This window comes from Ovis canadensis, chromosome 12 (genome assembly GCF_042477335.2).
Source record: "Ovis canadensis isolate MfBH-ARS-UI-01 breed Bighorn chromosome 12, ARS-UI_OviCan_v2, whole genome shotgun sequence".
NCBI classification, from domain to species: Eukaryota; Metazoa; Chordata; class Mammalia; order Artiodactyla; family Bovidae; genus Ovis; species Ovis canadensis.
In genome coordinates, this window is record NC_091256.1 from 45,603,011 (window position 1) to 45,617,568 (window position 14,558).

Genomic DNA, 14,558 nt, shown 5'->3' on the forward strand with positions numbered 1-14,558 from the left:
AGATCCTGGAGTCAGAAACTTTGGGACTGAATCCCACCTGTATATCTCAGTCCCACCTGTATATCTCAATCCCACCTGTATATTTCAAGTCTTTATACTAGTTAGCTGAAATAGTTAATATTTAGTCTTATCATTTATAAAATAGGACGAATAATAATTCCTACTTCAGTGGTGATTGCGCAGCTCAAATGAAATAAAGTCCATGAAAGCACTTTGTGAAAGAACTAATCAAATGGTAGTTGTCTTATTAGAGTAACAAAAACAACAATGGTGACAGTAACAGCAGCATATTCTATAACGTGGTGTTGCTGTCCCTGGGGTTTATAAGATTACTATGGCTGCTTCGACATTTTTCACAGAACTAGAACAAATAATTTCAAGATTTGTATGGAAATACAAAAAACCTCGAATAGCCAAAGCAATCTTGAGAAAGAAGAATGGAACTGGAGGAATCAACTTGCCTGACTTCAGGCTCTACTACAAAGCCACAGTCATCAAGACAGTATGGTACTGGCACAAAGACAGACATATAGATCAATGGAACAAAATAGAAAGCCCAGAGATAAATCCACACACATATGGACACCTTATCTTTGACAAAGGAGGCAAGAATATACAATGGAGTAAAGACAATCTCTTTAACAAGTGGTGCTGGGAAAACTGGTCAACCACTTGTAAAAGAATGAAACTAGATCACTTTCTAACACCGCACACAAAAATAAACTCAAAATGGATTAAAGATCTAAATGTAAGATCAGAAACTATAAAACTCCTAGAGGAGAACATAGGCAAAACACTCGCAGACATAAATCACAGCAGGATCCTCTATGATCCACCTCCCAGAATGCTGGAAATAAAAGCAAAAATAAACAAATGGGATCTAATTAAAATTAAAAGCTTCTGCACAACAAAGGAAAATATAAGCAAGGTGAAAAGACAGCCTTCTGAATGGGAGAAAATAATAGCAAATGAAGCAACTGACAAACAACTAATCTCAAAAATATACAAGCAACTTCTGCAGCTCAACTCCAGAAAAATAAACGACCCAATCAAAAAATGGGCCAAAGAACTAAATAGACATTTCTCCAAAGAAGACATACGGATGGCTAACAAACACATGAAAAGATGCTCAACATCACTCATTATTAGAGAAATGCAAATCAAAACCACAATGAGGTACCACTTCACACCAGTCAGAATGGCTGCGATCCAAAAATCTGCAAGCAATAAATGCTGGAGAAGGTGTGGAGAAAAGGGAACCCTCCTACACTGTTGGTGGGAATGCAAACTAGTACAGCCACTATGGAGAACAGTGTGGAGATTCCTTAAAAAATTGCAAATAGAACTACCTTATGACCCAGCAATCCCACTTCTGGGCATACACACCGAGGAAACCAGAATTGAAAGAGACACATGTACCCCAATGTTCATCGCAGCACTGTTTATAATAGCCAGGACATGGAAACAACCTAGATGTCCATCAGCAGATGAATGGATAAGAAAGCTGTGGTACATATACACAATGGAGTATTACTCAGCTGTAAAAAAGAATTCATTTGAATCAGTTCTGATGAGATGGATGAACCTGGAGCCGATTATACAGAGTGAAGTAAGCCAGAAAGAAAAACACCAATACAGTATACTAACACATATATATGGAATTTAGGAAGATGGCAATGACGACCCTGTATGCAAGACAGGGAAAGAGACACAGATGTGTATAACGGACTTTTGGACTCAGAGGGAGAGGGAGAGGGTGGGATGATTTGGGAGAATGACATTCTAACATGTATACTATCATGTGAATTGAATCGCCAGTCTATGTCTGACGCAGGATGCAGCATGCTTGGGGCTGGTGCATGGGGATGACCCAGAAAGATGTTATGGGGAGGGAGGTGGGAGGGGGGTTCATGTTTGGGAATGCATGTAAGAATTAAAGATTTTAAAATGTAAAAAATAAAAAACTAAAACTAAAAATAAATAAATAAATAAATAAATAAATCAGCTGGGGAAAAAAAAAAAAGATTACTATGGCTGCTTCATTTGAACAAAAGCACAAATTAAAATCTGAGAGCTAAGCTTCATTAAATTCTGATGTCACATTGATGGTTGCCGTCAATGTATGTTGATTTTAGTGATTAAGCAATATGCAGAGCTCTATATTGTAAGCAGAGTATTATCTGAATTACATAGTTAGGAAGAAATTTTGATCTTAGAGTTGTCTTTTGTGTTTTTGCTTTTACATTGATACATGAGGCTTTAGTTACTCTGATGATAAATGGGATGGAAATGCTGAGCATGGATGGGGTCGCAAAGAGTCGGACACGACTGAGCAACTTCACTTTCACTTTTCACTTTCATGCCTTGGAGAAGGAAATGGCAACCCACTCCAGTGTTCTTGCCTGGAGAATCCCAGGGAAGGCGGAGCCTGGTGGGCTGCCGTCTATGGGGTCGCACACAGTCGGACACGACTGAGGCGACTTAGCAGCAGCAGCAGCAGCAGCAGCAAATCAAACATGCCAGTTGGGGCACTAAGAGAAAACTTGTTTGTAGCCATTTTTATGTTATTCTAAGAGGAGATAGTATAGAGGAGGGGTGCTTACAATGAGTTAATTTCTGTTTTAGAAGGTAGAAAATTATCCATCAAACATGAAGTTCTAGTTCACTTCTAAGCCAAAAAACACCTAAAAGTTAAAAAGTGATTCATATTCTCCACTAGCAGAGATAGCACCAATCATTTCTCTGCCGTATTAATCCCACAGAAACTCAGGGAAGATGGTCAATAGGAAATGCATTCTGGGTTGGTGTTACAGAAGGAGGAACTGTTGTTAATACTGTTCATTTCTTCTAAAGCTTCTTCTGAGGATATGCATGTGAGTAATGTTCAACCCAAATGCCTAACAGGGTCTTTTGTCTCTTTACTAAGCATGTTTATCAGGGGCAGCAGGAAAAGGAGAAAAATAATCTGTGAGCATCAGTGCTGCTGGCTCTGTCATTCAGAACCCTATCTTCTCTCTTCACTGTCCTTTGTCTAGAAGCAAAGGCAGGTGGGAGGGCCAGCACCCTCCCCACTGAGTAACTGTCTCAGTACCAGAGTACATGGGGCCAAATTGCCTCCCTGAAGAAAAGGGGCACTGACTCAGCATGCTGGTACAGCTGTGCTAAGATGGGTCATATTCCTGCTCCAACACTCAATGCAGAGCTGGATTTGCCCTGTGTGTAGCAGCAGCTTTAACCCTGCTACCTTGCATCCTAGGTTCAAGACCTCATCCACCAAGCTATAGAAAAATAGAAAGCCATAGAAAAATAGAATTGAACTGTTAGCTATTGTGAGAAATCACAGTTTATAAATTTCCCATCTAGTTTTGTTTTTCTTCTGGTCAGTGAGCAAGTGCTAGTTAAAAAAAAAGATTTAAAAAAATCAAGATTTTATTTGTCATTAACTGGGTACAGGCATGCTAAGTCGCTTCAGTTGTGTCTAATTCTTCGTGACCCTATGGACCATAGTCCAGCAGTTTCCTCTGTCCATGGGATTCTCCAGGCAAGAATATACTGGATTGGGTTGCCATGCCCTCCTCCAGGGGATCTTCCCAACCCAGGGGTAGAACCCATGTCTTTTATGTCTCCTGCATTGGAGGGTGGGTTCTTTACCCCTAGTGCCACCTGGGAAGCCCATTAATTGGGTGCACTTACCTGTAATAAGCATGCGATGATTGGAATCAAATATCATAGAGTAAATCTGCATGTCTCCTGGTCCTCCTTGGCTATCGTGGAAGACTTGTAATAGTGAAAGAGTCTGTATATCCCATACTCTGAAAACCTGGAGGGATAAAGAACATGGGTCACCATTTTTCTACTTTACTTTCCCTACTCAAAGCTATTGAGGTGAACCATCTTCAGAATCTGCAATATGCTCTTAAAAACTTGCAAGAAAGTATGATTTGTATGATGAGCACTCATTTGCTAAACTTTAATTTGGTTCTTGATTCAATTGTTATTCATTAATGTCAGAAGAAAATAAAAACAGTGACTAAAAGTTTGCCAATAGGAACTAGATTTTTTCTGTCCTCAAAAAAGATAGGGGAAAGACATAGAATTTATTATCCTTTAAGAATCTGGAGGAATAATAAAGGGCTCGTTATGACTAACAGTTTATCTGAAGCCATATTTCTCTTTACACTATAGATTCGAAAATAGAGACACAGCATAGTTCAGGTGAAGGGTTTCAAACTGCTCTTTCATGACTTAAGATGAGAACGTCTTGCTAAATGAGGTTTCTAAGAACCTTCCCTGTTCCTATCCAGGAATGAAGAATTACAGAAAGCAGTTCTTAGGGATGGTGTAGATATAGGAGGGACTTCCCAGGTGACACTAGTGGTAAAAAAAAAAAAAAAAAAAAAAAAATCTGCTAATGCAGGAGACCTAAGAGATGCAGGTTCAATCCCTGGGTCAGGACAATGCCCTGGAAGAGAAAGACTATAGATAAATACATTATTAGTGCTCTCCTTAGAGGAAGGAAAGAGACCTAGGTTAGTTACTCAGATAGAACTTGGGATAATATAATTGAAAGAACAATAAAGTATAAATTCAGCAAAACTAGGTCAAGTTTGTCACTTGAAATAACTAGTCTTAGTATTCTTCATTATTCTTTTTTATTCTTTTTCAGAAAGTTACATTGTGATTAAACTTCAGGGAAGAAAAGTTATTTGATCAAGGATTACAAGTCCTAGCATGCATCAGCATTAAATAATATTTTTATGTCATAACAGTCATTATTATATATATTACCTATTGCTATATTATATAGTACTTACTAAATTGCAATATTTGTTGAATAAATGAGTGATAATTTTATAGAACTACATATAAAGATTTGAAAGGTAGTTTTGTTAACAGAGGTATTAACTTCTTACTTAAGACACCTAGAGTTAATTAAATTCAAAACTTCACTATTGTGAAGGCAGGTTGGTACTTATATGCAGGAACATAAAAATGTCAAAATCATGTGATCAGGAGCTTGGATCACATGTATACCATCTACAGGCCACTATTACTCAGAACCTGTGCAACTGGGAGTCGTTACTTCCTTTGTGCTAGTAAAAATGTAAGTTTGGGGAGTAGCTACAATATTGAAACTTACCACTGTTTGCATGACAGAGTAGAGGAGTCCATTAGGACAATTTATGAAGTTGGGTTCAGAGCCTATTTATGAATTAGGTTCAGAGAGACCAGTAGGGGAAGAATCTAAAAGTGGAATCAAGGAGTGTCAAATAAGTTTATCTCTGTTTTGTTTCCAGTTCTATTGTTTTGTTTGAGATGCTTCGTGGTTGGCGGTCTTTTTACTGTTCGTGTATGTGCTCTGAACTGTGGTTGGTGGAAAGAACAAAGTGAGAGTGAAAGTTGCTGTTGTGTCCGACTCTTTGCGACCCCAAGGACTTCTTCATGGAATTCTCCAGTCCAGAATACTGCAATGGATAGCCTTTCCCTTCCCCAGGGGATCTTCCCAACCCAAGGATCAAACCCAGGTCTCCCAAATGCTGGTGGATTCTTTACCAACTGAGCCCATGGAAAGAACAAAGGATGAGGCTTTGGGTTTCAGTTCTAGTCCATCATTTAAATTTCTTAAGCCTCCGTTTTCTTGTTTCTGGAATGGACATAACACCAGCACTCTCCACCTCAGTGAATCAATACGAATATCTTTTGAAACCTGTGATGTTTTCTGCACAGTGATTCTATTTTCTACTTCTTTTGTGTGTTTTTAGGGAAGTGGTGATTGCTGGGCTGGCAGAAGGCGCAAAGACCTTCCTCATTATGTTGCATCTCTCCTCTAGGTTTTTCTGCTGCCCTCTCCCCTTAGGTTATTCTAGTTACTGTCATACCAAACTGCTTCCAGTTCCTAAAACCTCTTTTTCTCTGTTGTCTGCACATTCACACATACTCTTGCTATCATCTACTGTTTCCTCTCCTCACTTTTATCTATCTAGCTAACTGCACAAGCTGGGATCAAGATTGCTGGGAGAAATATCAATAACCTCAGATATGCAGATGACACCACCCTTATCGCAGAAAGTGAAGAGGAACTGAAGAGGTTCTTGATGAAAGTGAAAGAGGAGAGTGAAAAAACTGGCCTAAAATTCAACATTCAAAAAACGAAGATCATGGTATCTGGTCCCATCATTTCATGGCAAATAGATGGGGAAACAATGGAAACAGTGAGAGACTTTATTTTCTTGGGCTCCAAAATCACTGCAGATGGTGACTGCAGCCATGAAATTAAAAGACGCTTGCTCCTTGGAAGAAAAGATATGACCAATCTAGGCAGCATATTTAAAAGCAGAGACATTACTTTGCTGACAAAGGTCTATTTAGTGAAAGTTATGGTTTTTCCAGTAGTCATGAATGGATGTGAGAGTTGGACCATAAAGAAAGCTGAGTACTGAATAATTAATGCTTTTGAACTGTGGTGTTGGAGAAGACTCTTGAGAGTCCCTTACACTGCAAGGAGATCCAACCAGTCAATCATAAGGGAAATCAGTCCTGAATATTCATTGGAAGGACTGACTTTGAAGCTGAAACTCCAATACTTTGGCCACCTGATGTGAAGAACTAATTCATTGGAAAAAACCCTGATGCTGGGAAAGATTGAAAGCAGGAGGAGAAGTGTATGACAGAGGATGAGATGGTTGGATGGCATCATGGACTTGATGGACATGAGTTTGAGTAGGCTCTGGGAGTTGGTGATGGACAGGGAAGCCTGGCATGCTGCAGTCCATGGGGTCACAAAAAGTTGGACATGACTGAGCGACTGAACTGAACTGAACTGAATGGATCCAACTAAGAGAGACATACAAAACGAGTGGGCTCCAACCAGAGCCCAGGCACTGTCTGGGGCAGAGTGGCAGCAGGGGAGCAGCTCTAGCTGGGCAGACAGGGCCACAGGCACTCTCACCACTCCATGGCAGTGCCAAGAGCAGGTCTCCTGGTTCAGGAAAAGGAGACTGAGAAGGAACTAAACCGAAGCAACCTCTGGTTCAGGAACTAGATCTGTTTCTAAACTGAGGCCTCCGTGCCTATGTGAGGAGATATGGAGTAGCAAGCATATAGATACACACACACATATGCACACACACATATACAGACATCATGCTCCTAAATATTGAAAACAAACCTATTTTTAGAAAAGTTTAGAGGATATTTTTATGAACTTGAGTTTAAAAAGATTTATTTTAAAAAAATCATTATTTTATCTTATTTTTTTCCATCATTTTTAAAAGTGAATAAGCTAAGCAAATACATATTTTAGATTTTTTTCCCATGTAGGCCATTACAGAGCATTGAGTAGAATTCCCTCTGCTATACAGTAGGTGCTTATTGGTTATCTGCTTTATTTATAATAGTATATTTATGTCAATCCCAATCTCCCAATTTACTGCTGCTTCTTTCCCCACTGGTGACCCATAGGTTTGTTTTCTACATCTGTGACTCTATTCTGCTTTATAAATAAGTTCACTGATACCATTTTTTGAAGACTCCACATATAAGCAATATCATATAATATTCGTTTTCTGTGTCTGACTTACTTCACTTAGTACGACAATCTCTAGGTGTATCCATATAGCTGCAGATGGCATTATTTTGTTCTTTTTATGGTTGAGCAATATTCCATTTTATATATATACCACATCTTCTTTCTGCACTCTTTTGTCAGTGGACGTTTAGGTTGCTATCATGTCTTGGCTATTGTAAATAGTGTTGCAACGAACATTGGGGTGCATGTATCTTTTCGAAATAATTTTTGTCCTTGCCAGATATGTGCTCAGGAATGGGATTGCTGGATCATATAGTAACTCTATTTCCAATTTTTTAAGAAACCTCCCTACTTTTTTTTTTTAGAGTGGTTGCACCAATTTACATTTTCACCAACAGTTAAGGTTCCCTTTTCCACACACCCTTTCCAGTGTTTATTGTTATAGCTATGTTAATAGTGGCCATTCTGATTGGTATAAGGTGATATTTTATTATAGATTTGATCTGCATTTCCCTAATAATTAGTGATGTTAAGCATCTTTTCACATGCTTGCTGGCCATCTGTATGTTTTATTTGCAGAAATGTCCATTTAGATCTTCCTCCCATTTTTTAATTGTTTTTTCATACCGAACTGCATGAACTATGTGTATATTTTGGTGGTTAATCCCTTGTCAGTCACTATGTTTGCAAATATTTTCTCTCATTATGTGGGTTGTGTCTTTTCATTTAAAATTATTTTTAATTGGAGGATAATTGCTTTACAATGTTATGTTGGTTTCTGCCATACAACATGAATCAGCCATAAATATACATATGTCCCCTCCCTCCTGAACCAGATCACTTACTGTTTCTTCTACATCACTCAATTTACTACTTATGGCTTTTTAGCTCAGCTTTCATCTTGGCAAATGATTTTTTTTCTAATTTTAATTGGCTCTTCTTTATAGTTTCTTGTGTGTTTTTTTTCTTCTTAATATTTATAGGCATTTCTGTCAATAGCCTTTCTTAATTTCTTCAGTATTTCTATTATCTTGGGATCTAGTAGGCTGGACAGGTCTGTTTCATTGTTCTTTCATGGGAATTCTCTTTATCTTTTAACTGAGAGGCTCCTGTGCATCTTCATTTTACTTATATTTCTCTATAGTTTGACAGTTGCCACTGTCATCTTGAAGGGCTGCTTTCATGTGAGACCACCCCGTGTACCCGCATGAATCTAACATTTTTGGCACGAGGGCCCTTTTTACTTACGGATGCCTGACGCAGCTTTCCTCAGTGTGCCACTCTTCTTTTCATTTGAACATTTAGGGGACGATATGGTGTTATTAATTGCCCATTTTCAATCGTATCTCAGGGAAGAGGGAGGCCGAAGAGGGGAGATATGGAGGAACAGCCAGTTGGTGGAGTAGTCAGAACACAAACAGTATCTGTCGATCATATGGGCATGGTGTATGGTGCCCTGAAACAATTACAGTAGTAACGTCAAAGGTCACTGATCACTGTAACTCATGCAGTATTAATTGTGGAAAAGTTTGGAATATTCCAAGAATTCCTAAAATTTGACATGGAGACACAAAGTGAGCAAATGCCATTGGAAGAATGGTGGAGATAGACTTGCTGAACTCAGGTTGTGGCAAACCCTTACTTTGTAAAAACCTCAGCATCCTCGAAGTGAAATAAAACAAAACACCATAAAACAAGGTCTGCCTGTATTCTGTTATCCTCCTCAGCTTTCTCAAATGGCTCACCCAAGGTCATAAATTATTAGAGCCAGAACTTAAATTTAGTTTTACCTGATTTCAGAGGCCATGTGTTAAGCCATGTGCCTGAAATTGAGACAGGGCAGGAAAAAAATCTTCACTTAGGACAATATCTTAGACATAGTCATGGATAAGATGAAGCCGAGCTGAGCAACAGGCCAGATGGGCAAACCTCTGACTTGCTATGAGTTATCCACTTGGCACTTGGTTTCAGGACATTGCTTCTTGCTCTAAGCCATACCCACAGCCTAGTTAAACTTTACCTTTCCTGGGGTCCTTTCATATCACTTTCCAAAGCAAAAATTTAAGAAAATAACAATGTTTAAATACTCATTTTCGTCTGTTATAAATCATAAAAGCATGTCTCCTTCTCAGAAAAATAACTGCTGGTAACTATAGAGTTGTGCTTGGCAAGATTGCGTGTGTGCTAAGTTGCTTCAGTCATGTCCGATTCTTCGCGACCCCATTGACTACAGCGCACCAGGCTTCTCTGTCCATGGGATTCTCCAAGCAAGAATACTGCAGTGGGTTGCGATGCCCTCCTCCAGAGAATCTTCCCAAGCCAGGGATGGAATCTGTGTCTCATGTCTCCTGCATTGGCAGGCGGGTTCTTTACCACTAGCGCCACCTGTCAACCATTATTCTTGTTTTTGTTAATAAAATAAAAGCAACTGAAATTTATTTCTCTCTACTTTTTCAATGTTTGTCAGCTCTTCAGGAGCAATAAATGTGGCATAGCTATTAAATACTTGAGCTCTGCAACTAGAAAAATTTTTTTATCAGTGCAGGAGAAAATAATATCCTGGTGGAAAGTCTGCAAATCTCAGAGGAATGATGAAAATCTACTCTAAGAGCTTAGATAAAAGCATAGAGTAGGCATATGACTACCCGTGGTGATTTATTAAAACTTGATGTGATGAAAGCTAATTTATATGAAGTAATATGAAGGAATGTTAAATGTGTAAAACCTGTCTATGATTTTTATTGAGAAGAAGAAGGAGAAAGGGGGGAAAGGAAGGAGACGGAGAAGAAGAGGAAGCTAGCTTAAGCAAAAATATGTATGTGCCTGTATTGCCATTCTTTGCGCCTAAATTGCTCCTTGCCAAGATCTTCATGGGGCTGGCTCCTCTGGTCATGCAGGTTTCAACATTTATGTCACCTCTTCAGAGGTGATACTCAATCATATCACATTGTTGTATTTTCTATTCATTGGAATAGTTATCATTTTGTTTTCTTACGTGTTTGTTACTTTGCTTGTCTCCCTCTTCCCCTAGAATGTACACTTCCTGTGGCAAGGTCCCTGACTGCCTGGTTCAGTTTTCTGTCTCCAGAACCCAGAACAGTACCTGAAACAGACAGGACACTCAAGAAAGAAATGCTTGCTGAATAACTAAATGAATGATCTCTCTCTAACAGTCTTGTGAGCTAAGCACCACTACAGTTTATAGACAAAGAAATTGGGGGGAAAGATATTAAGTACTTTGCCCAAGTAGAGCTGCTAGGGTGCCTGAAAGAGCATCACTGAGTACACTCACCACATCTAAAGGAAAGGGGAACGCTAATCTCTGCTGTCTCTTCACCTCTGGACATGAATGGCCTGAACTTTTTTTGTTTGTTTTAATTAATTAATTTATTAATTGAGGGATAATTGCTTTACAGAATTTTGTTGTTTTCTGACAAACCTCAACATGAATCAGTCATAGGTATACATAAATCCCCTCCCTCTTCAACCTCCCTCCCATCTCCCTCCCCATCCCACCCCTCTACGTTGATACACAGCCCCTGTTTGAGTTCCCTGAAACATACAGAAAATTCCCATTGGCTGTTTATTTTACATATGGTAATGTAAGTTTTTCCATGTTACTGTCTCCATACATCTCACCCTCTCCTCCCCTCTCCCCATGTTCGTAAGTCGGTTCTTTATGTCTGTTTCTCCATTCAGTTCAGCTCAGTTCAGTTCAGTCACTCAGTCATGTCCGACTCTCTGCGACCCCATGAATCACAGCATGCCAGGCCTCCCTGTCCATCACCATCTCCCGGAGTTCACTCAAACTCACATCCATCGAGTCAGTGATGCCATCCAGCCATCTCATTCTCTGTCGTCCCCTTTTCTTCCTGCCCCCAATCTCTCCCAGCATCAGAGTCTTTTCCAATGAGTCAGCTCTTCGTGTGAGGTGGCCAAAATATTGGAATTTCAGCTTTAGCATCAGTCCTTCCAATGAACACCCAGGACTGATCTCCTTTTGAATGGACTGGTTGGATCTCCTTGCAGTCCAAGGGACTCTCAAGAGTCTTCTCCAACACCACAGTTCAAAAGCATCAGTTCTTTGGCACTCAGCTTTCTTCATAGTCCAACTCTCACATCCAAACATGACCACTGGAAAAACTATAGCCTTGGCTAGACAGACCTTTGTTGGCAAAGTAATATCTCTGCCTTTGAATATGCTCTCTAGGTTGGTCATAACTTTCCTTCCAAGGAGTAAGCATCTTTTAATTTCATGGCTGCAATCACCATCTGCAGTGATTTGGGAGCCCCAAAAAATAAACTCTGACACTGTTTCTACTGTTTCCCCATCTATTTCCCATGAAGTGATGGGACCAGATGCCATGATCTTTGTTTTCTGAAAGTTGAGCTTTAAGCCATTGCTGCCGTGCAAATAAATTCTTCAGTACCATCTTTCTAGATTCTGTATATATGCTTTAGTATACAATATTTCTCTTTCTCTTTCTGACTTACTTCACTCTGAATATAGGCTCTAGGTTCATCCACCTCATTAGAACTGACTCAGATGTGTTCCTTTTTATGGCTGAGTAATATTCCATTGTGTACATGTACCACAATTTCTTTATCCATTCATCTGTCGATAGACACCTAGGTTGCTTCCTTGTTCTAGCTATTGTAAATAGTGCTGCAATGAACAATGGATACATGTGTCTTTTTCAATTTTGATTTCCTCAGGGTATATGCCAAGAGTAGGATTGCTGGGTCATATGGTGGTTTTATTCCTAGTTTTTAAAGGAATCTCCATCATAATGTCTTAGTTTTTATGTCTCAACAATTTTACTGTCTTTCCAGTACCATTTTAAAAATTAAAAATAGTCTTATAAAAGCAATGTATATTTTTTGTTAAAAAGATATAAATACAAGAAAAAAAGAAAAGAAAAACACAAAAAGGGGAAAAAAATTAAATCCATCCACAACCTTGCTACCCATGTAATCACTATCATCCCTGATAATATATGAAGCGAAGAAGCGAAGTTCTGTCTGACTCTTTGCGACCCCGTGAACTGTAGCCTACCAGGCTCCTCAATCCACAGAATTCTCCAAGCAAGAATACTGAAGTGGGTTGCCATTTCCTTCTCCAGGGGATCTTCCCAACCCAGGAAACAAACCTGGGTCTCCCGCATTACAGGCAGATGCTTTACTGTCTGAGCCATCAGGGAAGCCCGATAATATATGATAGACACATATATTAAAAATGGGTTAATATCTTACATAATATTTTAATATATTTTGCATAATATAGTGTGTATACATTTTCATATCAATATTCACCCATTTGGTGTTGAAAGTCTATGTGACAATTTCTATGATATAAAAAGAGATCTCATAAATTGCTGATTTAAGGGGAAGAGGAAGTAGAGAAAGGTGGTCAAATGATACAAACTTCCAATTAGAAGAAATATAAGTACTAAGGGTGTAATGTATAGCATGATAACTATAGCTAACACTGATGTATGACATATAAGGAAGTTGCTAAGAGAATAAATCCTAAATATTTTCATTAGAAAGTTTTTTTAAAAGCATTTTTTTTTCATTTTTTGGTTTCAATATTAGATAATGAATGTTCATTAAACCAACAGTGGTAATAATCATTTCATGATGAATGTAAGTCAGATCATTATGCTTAATGATACATTAATCTTAATCTCATACAGTATCATATATCAATTATATCTCAATAAAACTGAGAGAAAATAAATTACTGAGTAAAAGCCTTATTTTTAGAAATTGAATTTCTCACTCCCTATCCCTTACCTTTCCTTTTCATCTTCCTTTTTATTCCTTTTCTTTTTTCTTTTTTAAACCAATATAAGCAATAGCACCATAAACATCCTTTTACATTGATCTCTGGGCACTTATCTGATTATTTTATTATAATAAATGCCCCCCAAATTTTTGCCAGCTTTACCCCCAGCAGCACTATGTAAACATGCCTGTATTCTTTCCCTTCTCCTTCCTTTATCCTATTTTCCTACTGATTTGTTAAAGTTTGTTTTTTATTTGTATAAGAATAGTATTCCAGTTTATGTCATTTATGTTATACACTTCCCCGTCTGTTATCTGTCTTAACTTTTTTATGGGGGTAAGAAGACTGCCTGGGGTCAGGATAGACACAAGATTGGCTACATTTATTTAATGCAAGTATGCAGATGTCATTTTTCTTTACATGTGCAAAATTGGGATAATTATAGGATTGTTACCAGCATCAAATAAGTTGTGATGTAAAATAATGAGGACAGTGCCTGACTCTTGGTAAGCATTTGATAAATGACAGCCTTTATAATAATTTACAGTTTGAATGTTCATGTAGTCACTTTTTTTTTCTTTTGTTGTAGATGTCATACATAGGAATTACCTGATGACTATATGAATATTCACCTGTGTTTTACTATTATACATTTAAAATATTTAATCTATATGGAATGTATTTTGTTGGTAATTATGAAATAATGATTTGATTACTTATTTTTTCCTAATATGGTTAATCAGTTTTCCCAACATTTAATGAACAAACCATCTTTTGCTCACAAACTTAAAATGCTACTTCTATTATGTCTGAAATTCCCATTCACACTTATGTGTGAATCTTCTCTTGTTTCATAGATGTGTCTATTGCTGCCTTGACTGCTGTTCTGTTTTATTTATTGAGGCTTTATTAAATGTTTTAATATCTGATAGGGAAAGTGTCATCTTGTAATCTTATTTTCTAAAGTTTCTAGGGTTTTTTTGTATGTCAACACTTTTATAGTAACTTTAGATTTGGCAAACTGAGGTCCAAATAATCCTTTCCTGTCTGTGCTAAGTCACTTCAGTCCTGTCCGACTGTGACTCTATGGCCTGCAGCCCACCAGGCTCTTCTATCCATTGGATTCTCCAGGCGAGAATACTGGAGTGGGTTGCCATGCTCTCCTCTAGGGGATTTTCCTGACTCAGGGATTGAATATATGTCTCTTATATCTCCTGCATTGGCAAGTGTGTTCTTTATCAC

At 38.3% G+C, this 14,558-nt stretch overlaps 1 protein-coding gene across 2 annotated transcripts in view; it reads right to left on the minus strand.

Annotated features, from left to right (window-relative positions):
* The window catches only part of WDR64 (WD repeat domain 64), a 137,715-nt gene that overhangs the window by 62,103 nt on the left and 61,054 nt on the right, over window positions 1-14,558 (minus strand). For both annotated transcript variants that reach the window (XM_069545566.1, XM_069545565.1), the window contains exon 11: window positions 3,694-3,820. In XM_069545566.1, the coding sequence (XP_069401667.1) occupies window positions 3,694-3,820 (127 nt within the window). The remainder of the gene's footprint in view (window positions 1-3,693; window positions 3,821-14,558) is intronic.